The sequence below is a fragment of the Panthera onca genome, chromosome A2, assembly GCF_046562875.1.
Source record: "Panthera onca isolate mPanOnc1 chromosome A2, mPanOnc1 haplotype 2, whole genome shotgun sequence".
In the NCBI taxonomy this organism is placed as follows: Eukaryota; Metazoa; Chordata; class Mammalia; order Carnivora; family Felidae; genus Panthera; species Panthera onca.
In genome coordinates, this window is record NC_138340.1 from 75704674 (window position 1) to 75729194 (window position 24521).

The 24521-nt window shown below is 40.1% G+C and overlaps 1 gene segment (V, D, J or C); it reads right to left on the bottom strand.

Moving 5' to 3' along the window:
- Positions 1 to 749: 749 nt before the first annotated feature.
- Positions 750 to 19963, bottom strand: LOC132679060 (T cell receptor gamma constant 1-like; the record flags this gene model as incomplete). The annotated part of the segment is given in 5 exon segments: positions 750 to 1347; positions 3645 to 3692; positions 12199 to 12324; positions 13856 to 14185; positions 19885 to 19963. Coding segments are annotated over 5 exon segments (726 nt in total), but the record flags the coding sequence as incomplete, so codon positions are not given.
- Between the last annotated feature and the right edge of the window lie 4558 nt (positions 19964 to 24521).

The following is a 24521-nucleotide window of genomic DNA, read 5'->3' on the forward strand; positions in this document are numbered from 1 at the left end:
AAATAGAAAAATATACCATCACTTACTTTACCCACCTACCATACAATGGACATTTTGTTTTACACCCATGTGTGTAGAAATGTACACACACATGTAAAGGTGTGACACACGTGTTGATGTGTGTGCACGTCAGCGTAGGTCACCTATTATTTCTAATAGAGCCGCCTACGGTAGATGCTGTTGTGGACTTGCCACCCACGATAATAAACTCATCTCATCCACACAACTCTGGGAGACGGGTCACTTTAACTCCATTTTACAAATGAGAAAATTGTGGTACAGGGAGTTCAAATACTTATAGACCCAAGATTTAAACTCAGGCATGTGGGGTTCAGAGTTCAAGCACTTAACCCCTGCACCACCCTCCCTTTCCGGTGTTAGTGCAGCTCTCATGGGGTTTTTGTGACATCAGGAAACATGGTGCACGGGAGATACAGGCCCAGGTCTGAGAACATGCCAGTCACATGACATGTTACACTGTCATCACAAGAGCGTCTCAAATCAAATGAGTCTGAATCTGCTGCCCTTGGAAAGAGAAATAACCTGACACCTTCGCTGGCTGTGGCTCCCCTGGGGCCAGTGCCCCAAAGAAGGCATCACAAGGACTCTCTCAGGGAAAGAATTTGAAATGTGGAATTGACCATGATTACATCAATGCTGAATGTGAAGGCTCAGTTGCCATGTTGTCCCTTACTTTGGACTCTCAGTTAGATTTGACCAAATGAATGTCCACAGAGGCAAAAGTAGGCTTTTGATTGTTTTTATTGTGCCTATTATGAAAAACAGCACAAAGTTCAGGCAGCAAGGATGAAGGCTTCCATGTATGTAAAATAAAAGGCCTCCAGGCAGTTATTTGTATAAAGAGCCCCAGGGGCCGCTATGGAAGCTGCACGCCGGCTGTACTCAGAGGCGAGGGTGCTGGGTGGCTGACGAGCTGGTGGACGTGAAGGAGAGAGCAGTGCTGAAGCCCCTGTGGGTGCCCCCTGGCCCCACCCCTGACTCATGGCAGAGTCTGTTCTTGGTGCAGAGTGACATTTCCTGTTTGCCCAGGAGTTTGCAAACCCATTCTGCAATGATGACACATAGAAAAAGACAACGTGTGAACTGAAATGAACCACCCAGAAAGAAAGCCCCGCTAGACCCACAGCAGACACTTTTAGTGACAACAGTCAATGGAGAAACATGGACCCTGTGCCACCACGGGTCAGGAACTCTTCCCATTGTCACAGAGTGCCGCTCTCCCAAGCAGACAGATGGCGGTGATGACGGTGTAGACCATGCTCTTGACGAGGAGGAGGAGGTAGGTGCAGTAGGCAGAGGTGTTCACGAGCTGCAGCTGCAGGGGGTCTAAAAGAAGCCATCGGTTAGTTTCACCTGTTGTTTTGAAAGGCAAGGACTTATTAATGGGAGGGTGGGTGACATTATACATTTCAGACGACCTGGGTTGAAGTGACACCCCCACACCATCACAACCTGACAGTAAACATCTACACCCCCATCAGCACTACCACTGCCACCAGGACAACCAGGAATCCAGCTTGCAGGTCATGTCATTCAACAAACTCTCTGAAATTCAATCAGAACATTCTAAGTATTAAAGGTAAAGTATCATTTTAAATGAATGAATCCAATGGGAAAAAAGCATTGGTGATAAAATAGCTTTTAGCCCTTCTTCACCCCAACTACATCTCTAGTAAGAATAATAGCCAATATCCATTAACCACATCCACCTGGCACTTATTTGAGAGCTGTACAAGCAAAGCTTTGATCTTATTTAATTTTAAATAACCTATGAGATTATATTTTCATTCCCCCCTTACAAATAAATTGAGGACCAAGAAGGCATTTGCCTGATGTTATACTGTTAGTAAGTCCCAGAAACATGACATTCAAGCACATATTCTCAGCCACTCTGTAATTCTGCATCTCTACACGTAATAAGTGCCAAAGACATCACATAATTAAGAATAAATATAAAGTTGACTTGTTGATTTAAGCATCTTAGCCATTACATGTTGTACTTTGAGTCAGATTCCTAGGAATCCATGGAAATTTGGTAGGGTTCATAGTGGGGTGGGTGAGAGGTTTTTCTTAAGAGGGCATAATATCACATGGAAGAAAGGGTTTAATACAAATTCTCTCAAACTTGAGGAGTTCATGGCTTAGTTGCCTGTCCTTCTTGAATATCTCTCATTGTAGCTATGATGTTCTAAGACAGCAGCTTTTATTATCTTTTGAAGTTTAGAAGGAAATATATGATGTCAAGAAATAATTGATATCAGTGATGGTGGGACAGACTGGCTACTCCATGAACCACAAGGCTGTTGGTTCCTGTGGAAATTTCCCTTACCGGCTATATCTCCAGAGGTTCAGAGCTCCAGAATCACTCCCCCCTGGTGTGGAAGGGACCTCAAGTGGTGATGTGCTCACAACTCCTTACCTTTCGTCAAGTAATAGTTAGTTAAGGTCCAGGGGCCCCTTGATATTGGACATGGAGGGCAGATCGGCAGAACTAGAGCCAATGCTCCTCATCACTTTTGTGGTACATACGTGGGGAGAAAGGGCCAGAAACCGTACTTACAATGTACCAGCTAAATGAGATACCCTATTCTAGACATTCCACATATGTGGCCTATGTCTTCAACAACTGAGTTAGGTGTTATTTGTGTTTTTCCTGGTTGCCTCAGAAAACTTAAATAATGTACCCATATTCATGCAACTAAAAGTGAAAAGACTGGGTTTAAAATCCAGTCTGTGGCACTTGAAGCCCTGCACTCACATCTCCTCCCAATGTGTGCAGCTGTCTCAGGACCTTGGCTTTGGAGTTACAGGAAGAATGCAATCTTAGTAAGTGTATGAGCTCTTGATTCAGATGGCCTGGGTTGAAGTCTCAGACCTCACTGTGTGGCATGGTTCAAGGGACTTAGTTCATTTTAGTCCATTGCCCTCATGTGTAAAATAGGAACAGAATGGGTGAGTATTAAGTGAATTAAACAAAATGCAGTGACGGTACACACAGAGTCTTCTCTACAACAATCTCTCAGTGTCAGTTGATGTTATTAACTATGAGCAAGAACAAAGACTCAAAAAAAATCTAGAAGCCACTTGATATCGTGTTTTCCTCGGTCAGTAGAAGCAGCGACCACAGAAATGAGTGAAGTCCGTTGCTGAAAGACTTAACAGGCCCTCGCTGCACCCCTAATTTATATTCTTCTCATTCCCATACAAGCATTTACTATGTGATGATGACTCCTGGGAAATGATGGACTGACTTAAATTGTCACTTAGTCCATTTTGCAAGATCCAGCCATTGTGAGATTTCTACCTGAAGTCAGGGAAGTTCAACAGTTAAGTTGATCAGAAGGAAAAAATTCTATAGCATAACATAAAAGCAAACATATGGAGGGGCGCCTGGGTGGCTCAGTCGGTTGAGCGACCGACTTCGGCTCAGGTCATGATCTCGCGGTTTGTGAGTTCCCCCGCATCAGGCTCTGTGCTGACAGCTCAGAGCCTGGAGCCTGCTTCTGATTCTGTGTCTCCCTCTCTCTCTGTCCCTCTCCCACTCGTGCTCTGTCTCTCTCTGTCTCAGGAATAAATAAACATGAAAACAATTCTTTTTAAAAAGCAAACATGAAAAAACTTACCATTTTCATCTTTCAGAGAAGCTTTTGCAGAGTTAATAACAGTGAGATCTACAAGAAATGAGAGCAAGTATTACTTGATTGTTCATATCCATTATTTGACATGTGTCTGTGTTGTGGATAGATGGATGGATGGATAGATGAATAAGATAGATAGATAGATAGATAGATAGATAGATAGATAGATAGATAGAATTTTCCATCAGAGAGGAGAAAGTCATTATAAATAGGAGCCCCCAAATTCCAGAAATGGCTGGTCTGATTCTATGTAATTCAGCAAATCAATTCATATATTGTGTTTCTGCACATGAAGCTGTTGAAGTTCATGAATGATGCATTTTTTTTTGTCACTACTGGAAGGTAATGTCTAAGATCATTGTTTTCCTTCTTCCCCTAGCTCGTAGCACAGTGCCCACTGTAGATGTTCTATAAATACTTGTTGAATGGAAAAATAACCAGAAAAAAAGTGACTGCTATACAGTACTCAGCACCCACTGGTGACCTGAAGGATTGCTACCAGATAAATTTTTCCAACCCTAGAATCCACAACAGAATCTTACATATTGTAAGGAGTCTAGACAAATTTCTCATCTAAACTAAAGAAAGCAGCCCTACTGTTCAAATCTGATATGCCCCAGTATCCCCAATTACTGTACATGAGTTTTGAGAGTGATTGTGTTTGTGAACATGGCAGCAATCCTAGTGAAAACCAATACACATTGAGTGATTGTTACTGTGCCAGGCACTATGTGAAAGGTTCGCATGCACTATCTCATCTGACCCCCAGTGACACTGACGTGAGTGGAAGTTGGCAAACTCCACATTAGACAAGAGGAAATAGACTGTAGAGAGTCCAAGTAACTTGCCAAGAGTCCTACCCTTTACTGACAGAACCAGTACTCAAAACGATGATTTCAGGGGTTTCCATGAGCTAGAGCATGAGGAAAGTTCCTTGTAAACCAATCCATAGAAATAGAACATAACTCCCCCATTGTGGGCTCTCAGACATCACCTCTTCCAGTATCTTAATGATTCCTAACAAAAGAATATTTTTATTACAGAAACTCAGCATTTCAGCTCACTTCTTTGCAAGGATAGAATGACAGGTCAATTCACACTGATAGCTGTCTGAATACATAAAACCTAAAATGAGGGCTGTATTTATCTAGAGTGGTAAAAGAAAAAAAAAAAAGCCCACATACATACAAAGACAAAATTCCTTGAAAAGACCATGGACGCTTGGATGCAGGAAGAGAGAGTTGCAAGGTTATCCTGATTTATCCTCTTTCTGCTCAATGTGACTTTTTCCACACACACATGGTTCTGGGGTACAATTTTATGCACTCCACACAATCTAACTTTGTGCGGTCTTAAAAAAAAATGGGTTTGTGGGATACGCTTCGTGGTAAATCCCAAGAAGGAAAATGTTAGTATAATTATGTTAAATGTTAAAAGATCCTCAAGAGCTGACTTTAAAGTCACTTAATAGTCTCTTTCTTTTCCATACAGTGAGTTTATTCATCCTATTGGGCACCTGAAACTAATATAGCACTGTATAGCTAACTGGAATGAAAATAAAAAACTTCAAAAAAGATAAATAAAAATCTCATCACCACACACTGATTGACGTAAAGACAGAAAGGTAACAATTTTCATATAAAAATTGTGTGTCCTAGGTGCTCTTTCTCAACGCAGGTCGGTTGAAAACATGGACCACGTGAGTTTTCGTCTCTCTTCAGAATCACTTCCCTGTTTTGTGCTTTCATGTATATATATACATATGTAAGCTTTTATTGAAAACAAAACAACAAACAAAAACGTACAAGAAACAGCACTAGAAATCTGCTGTAGACTTGCATTAATAGAAAGGCCCCATTAGCCTTGTTGCTATGAGAAGACCTTGGGAGACACTCATTGCAGAAATAATGCCAGGTAAGACATGTCATAACCAGGAACTTCGCCCTTACCATAGTCATTAACAGGGAACTTACTATATGATTTACTTCTCTCCGACCAATAGAAAAATCAAAACGTTACAGGCCACTTCAGCTCAATGCTTACATTAAAATTACGTTTACCTCATTTGCTGCCTCTCTGTGTCTTAGCTGTAGGAATAAAAATTAGGGGTGACTGTGTGAGCTTACTTTAGTGTGTTTCAGGCAAAGGTATAAGTAAATACAATAAATATATGAATAAATTCATTCATGTCATGTTTCCAACAGCAAGGATTGTCATCAAGATAATTTCATTTGCTCTTCATCACAGCCCAGGTAAAAGGTAAATGTTTGATCCTGATTTGATCATTGGATAAACTAAGAATCTGTGAAATAACAAAAATTCAACCAAACAAACTTTAACGATCTAACCAGCTGTATTAAACGATGCATTAATGAATAGGGCAGCATTCTATCCAGCAAGTAAAGGGGAGCTCCAAAGGGCTACAGGAAAGAGAGGAGTGACAAAAAATTATTAGCAAAGAATCCATTGTTTCAGGCAAGGTCACCCTCCTAAGGAGAACAGAGGGTGTCAATCAGTAAACTTCCTAGTGAGGACCAGGAAATTCCATGCCCTGGTTAAAGGCTACAGTTCTGGGTGCTGAAACTGGGTTGGGCAGGTATGAAGTCTTGGTATACTGGTTTAGGGCCTTAAGCTAAGTGAGGTCACTTTTGAGCCTGTGGTTTTCTTTTTAATAACTCCTTCTTTTGATCAGACTCTTAGCTTAAGTGCTAGATGGCATTAAAATAGAAGGCATTAACACCACTCTCAGCAACTGCTCTGAAGTTCGCACAGCCTTCGTATTTCTCTTTGAAATATTCACTCTTGTGATGTTCGCAGGTAACCACTTCAAGTTTACAATTTTTCAGTTGGTCATGCTGTTCCCTTTATTTTTGTTTGTTTGTTTGTTTTTAATGTTCTTAATAATCTCTAGAGAGATCATTTGTTGGTAGGTTACCAGCGCTGTTGCATTTAAAGAATTTGAGAGAACACCATGCACCAGGCAGATTAGTATCATTACTATAAACCAGATAATTCCCCATGTTTCGAGTACAATTGGAAGCCATCCTTCCCAAGACTCAAAGCAATTAACATCAAATAAGTAATAAAGACCCTGCTGAAGGAGTCACTCTTTTAAACCAAGTGGCTTGCTCAGTGACCTGATGTTGTTGAGTTTTAACTTCCCCAGAACTGTTAATCCAGGTATAGCAAGCAGTGTTGGCTACAGCACAGACTCAGCGTTGCTCAGCTAAGAGATCATCAAGGGTTGTCTTATTTTCAAGAATTACTTTCATCAGAGTCTAACGATTTTTGTTGAGTAGCCATTGCTTTAGCAAGAGGTTCTGGAACGATTTTAAGAATGAAGGAGAAGGTCTTGATCAAATCTCATTTACATGTATCCTCAACCAGGGAAGTAGGGCTCTGCCAAAGGAGTGAATACTGGTCATTAGGCCCCTTCTAACTCAGAATGTATATTTAGGGCATTGGACCAATGAGATGGTTTATTTAGCTTAAGGAATGCTGGGAGCAGGGTTAGATTTTCTCCTAGCCTAAAATAAAAGGTGTTGTAAATTCCAGAGGTTATCCCACCTTGGCCATGACCGGGGAGATACAGGTGAGGGTGTTATCTTTCCAGGCCATTGCCAGAGCAATGGAAAAGAAAAGAGGTAGAAAGGATTTCATGTTTGGTTAGAGTATGAAGTCTCGGACCCTTGTTTAGGTGAATGCAGTCATCTAAATGCCCTATGGTGGATGAAGAAATGAAAAAACAAAAACCAAGAAAATGGGGTTTGCCAAGGAGCTAGGAGGAACCAGGTGATTGTCTTGGTTTTTCCCTTAGCCCAGACTCTTTCTTCAATACACTGATGTTGTTTTCCCACTTTAATTTCTATGATTCAGAAGTGACTTGTGCCATGTTACAATGACATCAGGACAACGAAGTCTGGCAATGAGGGACATTTTTTGGAGAACCACATGGACTTTAGCTACATGTGCCCCAATCTTATAAATGCAACATAAAGAAAACTTAGTCTGAATTTTTATTTGACAATGGTTCCCATGTGCTTTAACATATCAAATAAGGCAAATTAGTTCAGCAAATTCTTTGGAATGTTCCAGGTCAAAGAGACTTAAGCAGACCAAAACTCCAAAGAAAACAAACAAACCTAAAAACCCCAAAAAAACCCTTGTCCTTTGACAGTGAGAAAACCAAACTGTAATGCTGTACCTGGTAACTTAGGGATTTGAAAATTTTTCATTCCAATCTTAGTCGGTCCTGATCACACATAACATCCCTTTCTAAACATCCCCTTTCTGTAAACCTTTTACAACTTTTTCTTTTACATTCAGATATTGTCCTGAGTTTGCCCTCTTTAGATAACCAGGCTTGTTTAAGAGAAAATCCTTTTTCCCCTTCAAAAAATATATTTCACGGGTGCCTGGGTGGCTCAGTTGGTTCAGCATCCAACTCCTGATTTTGGCTCAAGTCATGATCTTAGGGTTCCTGAGATCAAGCCCCTCTTCAGGCTCTGTGCTGACAGCACGTAGCTCACTTGGGATTCTCTCTCTCCTTCTCTCTCTGCCCTTTCTCCACTTGCTCACTATCTCTGTCTCTCCAAATAAATAAACTTTAAAAAAAAAACCTATCTATCTATCTATATCGGTTATTGAAACTTTTTCTTACTAAAAATACACATCTTAATTTTCTCACATTCTGAGTTGTTTCCCTTATCATTTCCACTAGTTTAATTACACCTGTTAAAATTTTTAACTCTTAGAAAACTTCATTTTTAATAAAAACAAAATGCAAGCAATTATGAACTGTTAACCAGCAAAACATAAACAAAATACGTTTACAAACAGTCCCAAATTTATCTTCAGTTTCTCTGCAATAAAGAAGCCCAAAGTAGATAAACCTATGTTTATTACCTAATAATTAACGAATTAACTAACAATTAGTTAACTAATAATTAACTAATAATTTGATATTTTTTCTTACTGGGAAATGATCTAGATATTTAAGAGTGTAACTTAACATTTGACCTAACTCAGCAAAACATTAATGTTTTAGGTTACCGAAAAGATTTGGGAGACTATTTAAAAATGCATTTAAAATTTTTCACTTTATTTACGTGTATTCAATTTACTGGTTCTTAGCAGTTTTGCTGAGATTACCCGTAAAACTTTTATGAGACAACAAAGTCCATCATTCTCCCAAGCTATTTTCTTTAACATTTTGTAACAGAGATCACACCTACTTTTTCGATTTTTAGTAAACCCAGACACGTGAAAGTTTTAATTTTAGTGCTGATAACTCTAAAGACATTCCTATTTTACTGAACCAACAACCAAATATTTGCCCAGATCATGTGAAGTCGAAACACATTTGGTTAGTTTCTATCTTTCTGAGATGTTTAGAATGCCCAATCCTTGAAAGTGCTTGAGTTCAAACCAAAGAAATGGAGCTCTTTGCAAACTAATTTTGACAATACCGTCCAGAGAGAAAAATATCTCACGTTGACAACGTGTATTTGTGGACACACAGATTGCTGCAAAGACCCTGGAGTCACTGACATTTATGGAGACATTTATGGAGAAAGTGTTAAGGTTTGTATGTGTCCCGGGAACTACGAAGGACACTGAGCCAGGGTTTAGGCACAGGAGCCCTTTAGCAGTTTGTACTTTAAAAAGGCCTCTTTCCCTTAGTTTCCCTCAGTCCCAGGCACTTGTGGGCTGTGTTTACATTTAAAAGACGCGATCACATGGATCACTTTGAGGACAGAGAAAGAATGCAGGTTCCTGCAAGAAGGACTTTGCTTTCCTAAAGCCAACCATCTATAAGCCCTTTTCTGGAACTAGGAGAAGTGTGGGGTTGGGTGAAGGGACAGGGGAACTCTGGATTGACCCAAGAGCTGCGTTTCTAGTTCTGTTCACATTTGTCAAGACACCTGCTCTCAGTGTCTCAAAGACTTGGATTTTTGTGAAATGACATCACAGGTTGACCGAACCTATCCAAGCTCATGAGCTTTAATTTGCTTCTTTCCCTCTGGGTGCTTCTTTCCCTCAGTTTTAAGTATTCCTGGCAGATGGAATAACTCCCCTTGGGTGTAAGATGGGTCCCCAGAGAGGGAGCTAAGGATACTACCCTCCCCAGATCCAGGATCACCCACAGTGACAGCCAGAGGAAGGGAACCCACAGCCGCATGTCCCAGGCAGGCAGAGAGCTAAGAGCAGTGACGCAGGATGATACCAGCAAGGAGGCAACGGCTGTCTCTGGGAGAGAAAGGATCCATAAGCAATGGGTGTGGATTTGGAAAGGGTGGGACAACAGGAAATTTTCTTATCCTCTCTGACCAAGCACTGGGCAGAGATTCAGAAGAAACTGATTCTGCTGAATTTCCGCCCTTCGCTAGCTTCTGGCAGTTTTTTCAGGACCTCATCTGCAGGCCCCAGTATTTACCAGAATTTGCACTTTGCTGTTTAAGAGGGTGGCTTACCAGAAAATCATCTAGTTTCATCATCCCTGGGAAGGTCTCATTGGGGGCCCTCCTTTGAAGGTAGAGATAGGGATGTCTGTAAGGCCTTTAATTTGGCAGATTCCTCTTTATGGCTGTGTAGTCTTTTTGAGTGGGAAAACATTTCCGACTAGAAATCAGTTTTCAAAGGAGCAAAGAGAGGAGAAGGAGGAGTTATGTCAGCCTTTTGTTTTGGGTACCTCTTCCATCTTTAATTTTCCATAGCCTTTTGCAATCAATGTTTCAATGAAACTAACTTGGCTCTCTTTCTTTCTTTCTCTCTCTTTCTTTCATCTATTTGTAATGAGAGAGAGAGAGAGAGAGAGAGAGAGAGAAAGCAGAAGCAGGTAGTGGAGCAGAGGGAGAGAGAAATTTTTAAGCAAGGCTGCATGCCCAGTGCTGAGCCCAATTCGGGGCCCATGACCTGGAAATTATGACTTGAGCTGAAAGCAAGAGTCAGGCACTCAATTGACTGAGCCACCCAGGCACCTGAAATTACTTTGGCATTTTAAACCTTTCAAACCTTCTCCTTGCCAATTAATGGAGGTGTTCCTATTCTGTTTAATTTGAATACCCTTGCTTTTAAGGGCACTTCTTAAATGATCTTACCTAGTTGGAAATTCTTAAATGACCTTATCTAATTGGAATGTTCCTAATTATGGCCATTGTATTTCTAGGCCGTAATTCCCCTGAGGGCTGGCAGCAGGGGACCCTAGACTTGAATGGAGTTAACCCACACTTCCGTCCATTCATAAGTAGCCGCAAATGAGGTGTAGGCGTTTTTGTGTCTCACCTTACTTTGGGGTCTCCGACATGATGGTTACCAAGCCAGTTCCACAGGACACAAAGGAGCGTGGTAAGATTTTGCCATTTTTGCTAGATATCTGTACGTTCCCGGACTATAGCTGTTAGTAAAATAAGCAGGTACACCAGAAGGTGGTGGACTTGAGTCTTTAGAGTTTCAGGGTCCCGTTAGCTAAAACTTTGGGCTTCTTGGCGCCAAACTAACACTTAAAAGGGATGTGCCCTGAGTTGCGGTTGCGTGTGTCTTACATAGTAGCTAGCTCTTTGCGTGGAAATTTTCTTGAGGTTGATGGGTGACTTAGTGCTTGATCCGACCCATCCCCTGGGCAACTTGTACTATCAGGGGAGTGTTCCTGAGACGGTGAGCATTCTAACAGTGTTTGTTTGTTTGCTTATTGTTCCTCAGGCTTTATTATTATTATTTTTAATTTAAATTCAAGCTGGTTAACACATAGTAGCATTGGTTCCAGTAGAACCCAGTGATTCATCACTGACATGTAACACCCGGTGCTCATCCCGTGCCCTCCTTCGTGCCCATCACCCACTAGCCCATCCCCCCCCCCCCACCTCCCCTCCGGCAACCCTCAGTTTGTTCTCTGTGTTTAAGAGTCTCTTATGGTTTGCCTCCCCCTCTGTTTTTATATTATTTTATTTTTCCTTCCCTTCCCTTCCCTTATGCTCATCTGTTCTGTTGAATTCCACCAATGAGTGAAATCATACAATATTTGTCTTTGTCTGACTTATCTCGCTTTGCATAGTATATACTCTAGTGCCATCCATGTTGTCGCAAATGACAAGATTTCATTCTTTTTCATTCTAACAGCCTTTAAATGTGTGACCTGTGCCCGCCGATTTTGTGGCTTTTTCCATCTCTGCGATCCCTGTTAGCAGTAGCCTTTATCTCCACAAAACCAGAAAAGCAGTTATGTGCACCTTCGTGTATGGGGGGGTGTCTAAGAGATGCTACTTTGTTCTTCCCACAAGAAGGCTCTGTGTGTACCACCAACAATTCTCCTGGAACCCTGCTAAGGTTTCCACCTCGGGAACTGTGGTCTGAAAGGTTAGTGGCCTGGCTCCTGGTGGACGCTTCTGCCAGCTCAGCTGGGCTCCAAATATGCCAGCTCAACTTGGGCTCCGGGCATAACCCTCTCCCAGCCCAAGCTGACCCACCCTGGAAGTGAAGGCCAATTAGATCAGGAGACTGAAGGCAAAGAGAGTGGAGCTCAGAACCAGGAAGAACTCACCTATAGCCCTTGAAAACGGTGAGGAATATAGTGAACTCCAAGGGTTCACAGTTACCACCCTTGTGTTTCGCGTTGTCTCTAAATGCCCGTGGATGTCCACTTCAGATCCTGTCGCTGCCACCAAATCTGTTAAAGGACAAAATTTCAACCAACTAAATGTTAAAGAGCTAATGGCTGTATTAATCAAGTGACTTATGACTCAGGCAGCAACCCATCTAGCACGTAGAGGGGACCTCTAGGATTATAGAAAAGGAAACGCCATCAACAATAGGGATGGAGAAAAGGAAATTATTAGCAAAGAATCCATTGTTTTAGGCAAGGTCACCCTCCAAAGGGGAATGGTAGGAGTCAATCAGGAAAACTTCCTAGTGCTGACTGGGAAATTCCTATGTCCACTAGTTAAAGGTCACTGTTCCGGGGGTCACAATTGCACTTCGGTTAGGTGGTATTAAGTCTTGCTATAGCGACTTGGGGTTTAAGCTAATTGTTGCCATTGTGGGTCTGTGGTTTTCTTTCTAACAGGCACAAGAAGACGAAGGCTGACTTCAGAATTTTAAACTCGTATATTGAGTCTATCACATGTCTTGTTGCTTTTGCCCTGTGGCTTAAAAAGTGCTTGTTAACCACAGGGAAAAGTATAAACTGATTCTGTTCAGTGGGCCCTCGGGGGCCTTGGTCTATTATGTCAATGCTCAGGACTTGACTTCTGAGTCCAGAGAGCTGCTGGATCACATGGCACAGGGCACATTCAGCTGTCTGCCCACATGGTCTAAATATGTCCAGCATCTGCACCAATGGGGTTCCTCTGGGACACCATGCCAGAATCACGAGTGACCCTGAGTGATTAGGAAAAGTATATTCGCTCTACTGTAATGATCTTCCTTGGGACAGTGGTCCGCTCTGCTTCCCTCCTAGGCCTGGCACATGCTCGTACTGCAGTAAGTGTTTGCTGGGCAGCATTTCCCAGGGGTAGAAATACGTTCATTGTGGAGCATGGAAGAATGTTTGTACAGATTAGCCTCACACAATCTTACTTACCAAATTTCACCTAACGGTGGTGTGTAAAATTCAAACCTGAGAAACATACTAAAACCTCAGCAACCAAATTACTATTTTTGTTGAGCTGCGAGCTGGCTCCATCAAATGAACAGCACTTTGTCACCTATAACTCATTGTTTATGGGTTATACTTTGAGTAGAGCAGGACTGAAGTGAGAGGGACTTTGCTGAGTAGAACATTCCTCAAAGATGTATAATTATTCTTATTTCCTGATCAAGTAAGATTATCAAAAGTGCCCCCTGTTTTTGAGCATTTATGGTGTGTGGGGTTGCTAGGTGTTTTTATGTGTATTGTTTCATTTAATCCATTCAATGACACTAAAAAAACATCACTGTGACCTTCATTTTTGGGTGATAAACAGGTGAGAAAGGCTATAACAATGAGCCATAGTCTTTTTCTTTTTCTTCGTATGTTCTAAAGCCCATACTATTTTAATTCTATGGGGAAATAGCAGGACATTTTTGCTACCATTAAAACCAACAACACTAAGGAAGGATTTCTATTTGCTTGTTTTCCATTAATTCTTGACAGAAAATGTGTATTCCATTGTGGAAAAATAGGGTTCTGGGAGGTTACAGTCATGTGTACATGCACATACCTGTGTTTATTGAAGGAAACAGAATCTCTTGATCAACACCTCCTTTATTCTTCTCATGTCTGATGACACATTTGTGTTCTTTACCCATTGACTCTTCACTCACGGTCAGCCAGGTGTATTTCATGTATGTGTCCTTCGTCTTCATGGTGTTTCCCTGCTGGGATTTCAGAATTGCTCTGCCATTTTTCTCTTTCCAATCTATCTTGATAACATCAGGGAAAAAATCCTCAAGAAGACAAAGATATGTTCCAGCCTTATGAAGTTTTCTTTCAGCAGGTGAAGGAAGAAAAATCGTGGGCTTGGGGGAAGTGTGCTCATTAGGACTTTTATCTGTGGGAGAAAATGGAATAGCATAAAACTATTATGAGAGAAGCACAAACATTGCGTGGTTTGGAACCACTGCCACACATAGTAAAAGGAAGGAAAAGTTGCCATAGAGTTAGTGCTTACAATGGCCTTTCCTCCACAGTGGGCTATGAGTTGCTTACTTTCTTAGTTTCCATGGGGAAAAGAGGTTCAACAGGTTATGTAATTTGCTCAGAGTCACAACTACTAAGTGGCAGAGTCTGGATTAAAACATGGAATTTTGTTAGACAATACAGTCACTTGTTTGAATGGGAATGTATTTCTAGGCATACTTGAAAATCTATCAAGTTGACTTTTTATCTTCAAATAAGGATCCCTTGCTCACTTCTGATACTGAGTTCTCCTTGATTTCTGATCTTATAGATAACCTTGCTCTCACATCTGCACCATGTCAGGATTTTGAGTAGGACAATGTTTAAAGCTGCACCTCTAAATGATCTACAATGCCTTTAATTTAGAGACAAAGTGGCAATAGTTCCAAATTTTTTATTTAAAAAAAATTTCTGATTATTTTCAGAAATGCTCTTACATTAATCTTACCAAGTAATTCACTATTCAGAACTTTGTTTTTCTTTAAGGAAATGTTTACTAAAAGCACATTTTATTTTGGAATTTCATTTGAAGTCGAAGCATGACCAGAAGACTAAGCTTTGACGCTTAGCATCTCCCCCCAAATTTGAATCTGCCCTACAAGCCTGCTGAACTTATTGGAGTACCCCACAATTCTCTTTGATTTCACCTGCTGAACATATGCAACTGGCATAATGTTAACAGTTATGGTTCTAGAGTTTCCTGTAGACATAATGTCAAAAAGTACATCAAAACATCAGAGTTGTCAAGAGCATGTCACTTGAATGTTGGAATGTTACTTGATTATACATTTATTGTTAATTTAGTGAGTGAAATTATAAATAGTAGAACACTTTCCTGTTTGATTTCCAACTGAAACACAAATGTTTTACTCATTTTTATTTTGGACTAGTTTGGAGTTAGAATAATAATTTTATTGGCAACTTCCTAAGAAAAGAATTGGACTTCTCCTTTGAGAAGAAAAGGAAAAAATATTCTTGAGAATTTCTGTCTGTGCAGCAAATCTAATTTTTATGCTAAATCAGCAAGCAAACAATGAGGAGTTTTTACTCATGCTGTATATAGAATGAGACCGTAATATATTTGCTCTAACTTTGTATATCTTGCTTATAGTGCAAGTAGTATTTTATTGATCATAATAGTAAGATACTCTATGTGTCACCAACTATATATGTGGATTTTAATTTAAAAAGTTATCTTATTTGAAACAAGGTTAATGATTTAATTGTACACAATATTTACATAATTTTAGACTCTAGTCAATGCATTAAATAATCTAGCTTTCATCTTAGGAAGTTTTATTTTTTATAGGAATATTTGTGATTCATTATAGTAAAGAACTTGAAAATCAAATGACTAACCTGCTCAATGTCCGAATGGTGAGACACGATGCTTGCCTCCTGCCTCTTTTCCTTAGCTAGATTTCTGAAGTTCCTTCTTTTCAGGATAGAAGGAATCTTGAACTTTCACAGTTTTCTCAATGTGATAGTTAACTGAGCATTAACTTGTGTACTTGGTTATATACGGTTCGTGCCTATATTTTGGGTAATTATATTACATGTTTTTCTTTCAACGTTCTCTTTGAAACTTAGTGAAGTGTCAAAATCATTTCCATGGTGCATAAAATAGAAACCAGTCTACAAAATGAGTTCATCCAATACATTTATATACATTCATAATAAAAAGTAGAAGTAAATTGCCTGAGTTTTATATATTTTATTAAGAGGAAGCAGTGTGAATTCTACATAAATTAATCAAATGCAACCGTATTTTCAATTAAGTATGATATTTCAAACCTGCATATTAATATTGATTCAAAATTCCTCTATTTTATCCTAATTTTTCTTTTATTAAATAATTATAGCTATTTCATATGTGAATAAGACTTTCAAATTTATGGAATTTTCAAGCATATTTAAAAGTACTAACTATATTTTTAGCTATATTTCTACGTTTTTTTCTAACCCTATTTTAAAAGTTTGTTTTTCTACTAAAAAAAAAGTATGAAGCCCAAACTTGTTGATGTTAGAGATGATATCAATTAACATAAAGGATTAATATTTAAAGTATATATGGGGCACCTGGGTGGTTCTGTCAGTGGAGCCTCTGATTCCTGATTTCAGCTCAGGGAACAATCTCACGTTTGATGGGATTGGGCCCCCGGGCAAGCCTAGCACTGTCAGTGTGGAGCCTGCTTGGGATTCTCTCTCTCCTGCTCTCTCTGCCCCTCCTTCGCTCAGCTCACATTCTCTCTCTCTCTCTCTCTCTCTCTCTCTCTCAACATAAGTAAATAAATAAAAACTTTAAAGTACATTGAAGAACTACAAAAATACCAAAATCCCCACACTGTAATTTCATTTTTGTTGCCAAGTAAGGGAAGAAAAGTCCATTAAACAGAAGCAACTACCTCTAAATTCAAGTTATTTGTGTATCCATGGACAGCAAGGGAAATTCCCATTGGAGCAGTTACAAGTACAGCTGACTCCTCTGGAGAATTTCTGCTCTGTCAGTATGATTGGCTACAGACCACCATCCATACTGGATACAATTCTCCCTTTAGGTTCGAAATGGGGCAATCTCCATCCAGCACCCATTTGGTGTAAGACAACGTGCCAAGTACTTTATTCACAGTCTCTCATTTAATTTTTATATGACTCCTGACTGAATACATCCTGTTATCCCACCTTATGAGTTGAGAAACTGAGGCCAGAGAATAATCTCCCAAGTTTGGCTAGAATCTCCCACCATGGGCCTTCATGATGGAATGACGAGATCGATGGCAGCTTGCCTGGTCCTCCAAGTCTCCTATTGTCGCATTAGATCCCTAGACTGTCACCTGCATGACCATGTCTGCTGAAGGTCACTAACTGTGAATGACACTAAATGTCATGGTTTCCAAAGCAATGATGCAGTTGTAGCAATGAAATGCATTTGTTTAAAGACCATTTCTTCATTTTATAAAATGGACGTGGAAGGCAATGCCCACTCTTTCACTTCACATTCCTACTAAAGGACTCCGGCATTCAAGTCTGTTTCTAATTCTATGGTGGGAGAAGCATAACGTAACTGAAAACTTGGTGGGCTTCATCCTTTCAGTGAATAAAAAGGATGCAACTACACAACATTTTTCTACTACATTGAACTTAAAACTGTACCTGTGTTTCTTGCTGGATCGTCACAGGCCTTTTTTCCTTCTCCTTTCCTTAGTGCTTTTGGACTTCCATTTTTATTTCGTGGCCTAACTGTACTTGCGTATTTTATTTCAGGCCTTCTCAAACTGATTTTGGAAATATGCAGTATCAATGAATGAGAAATAGTTGGTGCGTTAGAACTCGTTTCTTTTTCTTTTTCGAAAGGTTTATTTAGGGAGAAAGAGAGATGCAGAGAGAAAGTGCGTGAGCACACAAGCAGGGGAAGGGCAGGGAGAGAGAGGGAGAGAGAGAATCCTGAGCAGGTTCCATGCTCAATATAGAGCCTCATGCAAGGTTCCATCTCATGACCCTGAGATCAAGATGTGAGCCAAAATCAAGAGTCAGGTGCTTAACTGGCTAAGCCACCCAGGTACCCAGAGCTGGTTTCTCTTTCTGTCCCAGAGCTTGATAGTTGAGTAAGGTCTAATTTTGAAGGTGACATGAAAAATGGGAGATGTTTGCTAATCTCACTCTGCACTACAGACACAAAACATGTGGAATTCAAACACACTGAAATGCCAGAACACACGGTGAAGCTTTTGTTCCCGAAGTTATGCCTCATGAAGCAGGGGCTGCCTTACGATTAGGTCAGTCCTGGGCAACCTCTCGTTTTAAAAGACATTCCTCTAGTGCTTTACTTTGATCAAACATATAATTTGGACAAGATATCAACCTGAAATAAACTCAGTTAATGCTACTTTAGAGGCAGCACTGGTTAAAAGATAAAGAAGTTTAATATGGCTTAGGTAAATAATACTTGAGACTTAAGTCTCTATACTTTTATGTTTATGTTGTACATATATAGAATGACAGAATAAATGGAAAAAAATGCTTTTATTTTGTAATTGTCTTTTCCAATAAAATATCGAGTGATCTCATAAGAGGATCCTAAAACAGACATTGTGATTAGTCAGCAATTTTCTACAAAGCATACGTTTTAGATGCATGTGAAGAGTCTGAAGAAAATTGGTAATGAAATGTGAGGGCAAAAAAGGCAGTATTTCTCAACTGATGTTTGTAATGATATAATCTTTACTTTGTAGGTATATTTCAAACATGATATTAAATATTTTAAATGAGTATTTGATTTATATGTGTATCAGTATAATTTTATACATCCAAGTTGTGACATAGTCCCATCTTACATCTCGATATTTCTGCTGAAAATGAGAGATCACCTTACGTTCAGGCTAACAATATTTGAGGTAATGCTTAGAACATCCAATCATTTTTAGATACACGTAACGATGAGTTAGAAATTGAAAGTGTTTCTGTAGATACTAATTGTTCTTAAGTAATGTGTAGACTAGCTACTAATTAATACAGTTTTCTATACTCCTGATTTCATCCAGTGGGTGGTAATTTGAATTCTGTAGCATTGACTTTTCTTAAATCGCTGACCGTATCCCAAGCTATGTGGTACCTGTTTCCATACTTAATTTCATTCAGTCCTCACAACATCCACTTGACACGGTTGTTACATTGACAGAATAAATGGATGGAATGAAATGGATGATTACACAGAAAGTGATAGATCCAGAATCACAGTCCACATTTTTCTCTGCACCACATTCTTCTAAGAAAGATTTTTCAGCACCTCATGACTTATATCTGTCTCACCATTATTTCACTGGATTTCTAGAATTTATACTGAGTATGTGGTCAGTTGAAAAAAAGAAGACCAGAAAGTCACTTTTCAATTTATGAATTTGTTTGTGCCTGTGATCTTGACCCCTAAGGAAACCAAAATCTATAATTTCTCTTAATTTGCCAACATTTTTACCACCTTTGTGAAAATTCTTTGAAACTTTTTTTTCACTCGATCTAGCAGGCTAGAAACATCCCTGTAAGATGTTTGCCCACATTCAGGCAAAATTTCGTCTCTAAGGCTAATGAAGAATGAGCACATTTACTAGCCTGGATTCAGAAAACACAAACCCAGCTCATGACATTCTTGGATATGTTTGTGTGGTTAAATATGTCCATACCCGGTATGAATCACCTTCTGACAAAATGACAAGTTTATCAAATTTTGGTCCATTCCTTTCCTTTATTTTTGGAATCAAATAAATAAGACACACAAATTTCATTATAAACCTTTCAGCACAGAAATCCCACAGGGACCTAACATGCCCACCCCTCAGGGACCCCCAGTTGCTCTAGCAAGTTAGCTCCTTGTCAGTGTCATTCATGGGAGCTCAGGCAGCAACTACCCCCAAGGACTGGGAAACAGTCACCTACCTCTCCAAGGATCCCGCTGCCCTTTGTGTCCAAACTGGGACCGAATCCTAGCATTCTGGGCCAGCACCAGCCCCTGGCCTCCGCCCCTGCATTGCCCACCTCCCCTCCCTATGTTATACAGAAGAATGAAAGAATATTTACCTGTAACCCTGAGCAGTGTGCCAGGACCGAACACTTTGTGGTTCTTCCAGCCATACCCATTCCACTGTCTGAAAAGCTTTTACACAAATCTCCCTTTGTGCCCTTTCTAAAATCGTGCCCAGGGGCGCCTGGGTGGCTCAGTTGGTTAAGCACCCGATATCAGGGTCTGTGATTCCTAGCCGCACGTCAGGCTCTGTGCTGACAGCTCAGAGCCTGGAGTGTGCTTCGGATTCTGTGTCTCCCTCTCTCTCTGCCCCTCTCCTGCTCAAGCTCTCTCTCTCTCAAAAATAAATAAATATTAAAAAAATAAAATTGTGCCCATATTTTCAATATCTATATAAATATAAAAAGTAGGTCTTGCTAGCATTAAACAAAGATGAATCTCAATCCCATTAGAGATGAACGCAGTCAAGAATGGATGGACTGACCCCTCTCTGCCTGGGCGGCTTTGTTCTGTCTTTCCATTTCACTCACACGAGTTGGAGAGTATGATTTTACCTTTTCTCAACATTTTCCTGAACCTTCAAAATCTCTTTTTTTAAAAGGTTTTCATGCATCATATCAGCTCTTTTCCTAGAGTGTAATTTACGGTTACTATTTCTATAATTTTCAAAGAGGAACAAAAATAAAAATAATGTAATTGTTTAATTAATGAGTGTTCAACGTGTTTATAGGTATTGATTTTTCTATATATTGAAGTGTGGGTATCTGGTTTGATTATAAAGCAAATTCTTCCCAGAATCCCATTCCAACTGATAGTAGCCAGATGAGTTATTCCAGAGTCTGAAATCTTAAAGGTGACGTCTTAAACGTATTTATTCCTGGAAGACTGCTCCTTTGAACTTGAAATTACCCTAAGAGTTTCCAGGGCACTGATGTAAAGTCCTGAGCTGCTCATCAGAGGATCCTGTCTGGTCTGGTCTTTCTGCCGCTGTCCTGGCCTGAACGGAAAGGTAGCTGTGGGTCATGCGGCCGAGTCCCGCTTGTAGGTCACCTGCTCCAGCTGTCTTGCCCGAGTCAGTATTTCCGGCGCACTCGATGCTGATGCGGAAAGAAGACTGAATGCAATGGTGTGGAAAAGACTTGTCATTTTATAGCAATACCCTAAGACTCACACTGAGAATTTAATAAATGCATATTCGACATGACTTACACGGGGTGAAGGAGGCCATTTTAGTGCCATGACTGTTTTCTGCATGAGTAGTAATACAAATTATGAGCCTTTATTAGTTAAACTTTCAACTAAAGAGACGATGAAAAAAAGTCAGTCTACACAAGAGTAAATAAGTATCAGAATTAAAAATGCAGCTTCATGTTTCTAATATCATATAATGGTCTAGACAATGCTGTTTGGAATGAACAAGTCTCTGTTGGGTCCCAAACTTTGCCACAGCAACTTGCCATGTGACTATAGGCAAATAACTGAGCTTCTCTGAGCCTCAGGTTCTTTATCTGTGAAATTGGAACAAAGGGATCTCCTGTATAGGGCTGCTGAGGATCAGGACAAGACACTGAAACTATTCACCCTGTCATGGACTCTGGAGCTGAAATGGTTTACTGAGCTCATGAATCCCATTAAACTGGATCATTTCGAGTCAATATCACAAGAGTCACAATGGCACAAATTTTGACTCGTCTCAGCCTGATTTCTACGAAGCCAGAGTAATGAGATAAAGTGGCATTTATAGATGTTTAGGTCATTTACTGTGAGAATTAATGCTTTTGCACTGTTGTTAAAGATGAGATCAAAAACAATCATAGATTTTGCAGGTTATTAGAGAAAGGAGCACTGTTCATTTAAAAAGGATCACTATCAGTAGTAAAGGTACTCCATCAAAGTGTTTCTCAAAAGCATCCTGAACCATTAACTTACACCAATGGTTTATAGAAATGATCCTAAAATATTTTAATTTCACGCCCGAGTCTATCCTTGTGTGTGTGTCTTGTCTACAAATAGAATCCAATCTATTTACAAGCAGGGGAGCCAATAAACCATTTGCAAAGTAGTTTTGCTTTTGTATATAGTGACCAGTAGCTGTAAAATTGCTGTCCATATGCTGAGGTGATCCAACATTGTTTTTTTCTAAAAAGCATCTATCAATTTTTCATTCACAGGCTCAAAATAGGACAAAGTTACTTACCAGTGGAATTACTATGAGCCTAGTTCCTTTTGCAAGTATCTCAATCCAACCTGGTTACAGATGATCACCCTGGTTGGAGGTTCTAAAAAATGTCAGCCTTCTCCTGAGCTGCACGGCATGACCAGCAGGTAGAAACCTTGTCCTGGCAATTTGATCTTCTGGGTTCCCTTGGAAGTCCTTGAATATAGGCTTCACGGCATCTGGCATTTTGTAAATTTCCTCAGATTAACTGACTCAAATGTCTGTTTTCGAAGGAGGCCGTATCAAGGAAAAGTGCTGACAGAGAATGGAAGTGCTAAATAAAAAGAAAGAAAAATGAAAGAAAGAAAAAAAGGAAGAGAGAAGAAAAGGAAAAAGAAAAAGAATTAAAAAAAAGAGGAGATAGGGACTGAATGGCCAATCAAGAGGCCTTTTCTAAATTACCAGGAAAAGTGTTCAGAGAATTAAAATGTTTGATTTCCAGGTGTTCAAGTGTGTGAAACTGTTCAGAGATCGCATCAAAGGAAGAGCCCTTCTGTTCTCACAAACGCCAGACTTGCTCTGTTAGCAATTTGGGATTGTATTTCTTTTTTTTTTTCAATATATTAAGTTTATTGTCAAATTGGTTTCCATACAACACCCAGTGCTCATCCCAAAAGGTGCCCTCCTCAATGCCCATCACCCACCCTCCCCTCCCTCCCACCCCCCCATCAACCCTCAGTTTGTTCTCAGTTTTTAAGAGTCTCTTATGCTTTGGCTCTCTCTGGGATTGTATTTCTGAAAGAGGATACGCTTCAGTAACTGAGAATGCAAATATGCCAACAGAAATGTACTTGAGAAATGTGAACAATGTTCTCCATTTTTTCATAGCTATGTTTACCATTTGCCAACACGCATCTTTACCAGGAAATGCAAAATGAGAAAATAATTTCCATGATGACAATATTTTCCTGGAATGTAGAAATCTGTAGAATTCTATCTCCCAGAGAAAAATGTGTTTCTTACTAAAACTAAAGTTTGAAAACAAACCCAATTGTCTGATATGTGGAAAGAAGAAGCCTCTTGGAAGGGATTCCGTGGTTTTTCAGCTGTACCACTGCCTCTGGGGTTAACTACCTTCTGACAAGACATTTGCCATTTCTGGGCCCCACATCCCACTGGTTGTGTGGGCATCGGGCTCTGTATGTCCAAAGGGCCCTTCCTGTTGCAACAGTTTATGAGTCTGTGCTTAAGAGCAGGAAACGATCTTCTGTGGCTGCTCAAGTGAGAAAGGAGTTGAGGGTTAGCAATAGAAAAGGTTTTCTACAGGTTCCTTTTGCCTCGTGACATTGTGAGTGCCCAGCTGGTAAAAGAGCAGGTAGCTTCATCAGACTTGAAGACCTTATCTGCTTATCAAGCAAAAGACTCCCTTGTCTTTCATATCTGTGTCCAAACTGAAATCGGGCTTATCTTATAGATAATATTGGTTGAGCCATATAGGATTCATTTCAGGGGCTCCCCTTCTTTTATGTGGTACTACAACACAGTGGTCTTTTCTAGGGAAACCCCAGATAGCTTGCAGTGTATATGCAATGTTTTGTCTTGTGTTCGGGTAAAGGAGAGTTGATCCTGAGGGATTCTCATCTTGGTGTCTCCATTTGAAAAGCAAGGGAGTGGAATCAGAGGCCTGTGAACAAGTTGACAGTGGACATATAAACAGTGAAAAGACAAAAAAGGAACATGGTCAAGCTACAAGCTACAAGCTACAAGCTACAAGCTACAAGCTCAAGCCAACATGTGAAGTTGGCATTGCCGGTGGCTGGTCAGAAAGGACTCCAAGAGGGGGCATGAATCAGGACTGGGGAGCAGCACCAACCGTTGTTCTTCAGGGGCAAGAGTAAGGGAGGAAAATCTGCTTTAAAACCAGTGAAGGCCTGTCCAGTAAGATCTGTCTCAGTGTTATTTTATTATGTTGTTGGTACAAAGGACTATCAGATCCCAGAAGACCTCACCAAAACACCCATGTTGTAATAATTCAATGTTAAATACTTCTTGGAACAATATAGTCAAATTTTTTCTTTAAGTTTTACTTCAAAAAAAACTATACTTGAGCTCCTTTTTACCCCTGAGTTACAGATTTTTCACCAAATTTCACAAGTATGGCAGCTGTATGGCTATCATGAGAATTGGAAGTAAAGCCTGATTCTGTGCTCAAACTGTCCTGTGTGGAACCTCCTTCAGTCCCCAGCAACCCTGTGAGAAATATTTAGTAATGTTCCTGGATCACACTGTCAGTTAAGTGACTGAGCAGGAATTCAAACCCAGGTTTATATCACTCCAAAGGCCTTGTAGTTTCCATCATTCATTCATTCATTCATTCAAAGTCAAGAAACCATTTTGCACACTGGTGAAGGCTTCCTTCCCAGAACCTTCTCACAGATGGAGAAAGAGAGAAAAATCAGGACACTTACAAAAGCCAGCCTGGGCCCCCAAGAGGTAAGGCTGGACGATAAAGATAACTGAAAGTAAGATCACAGA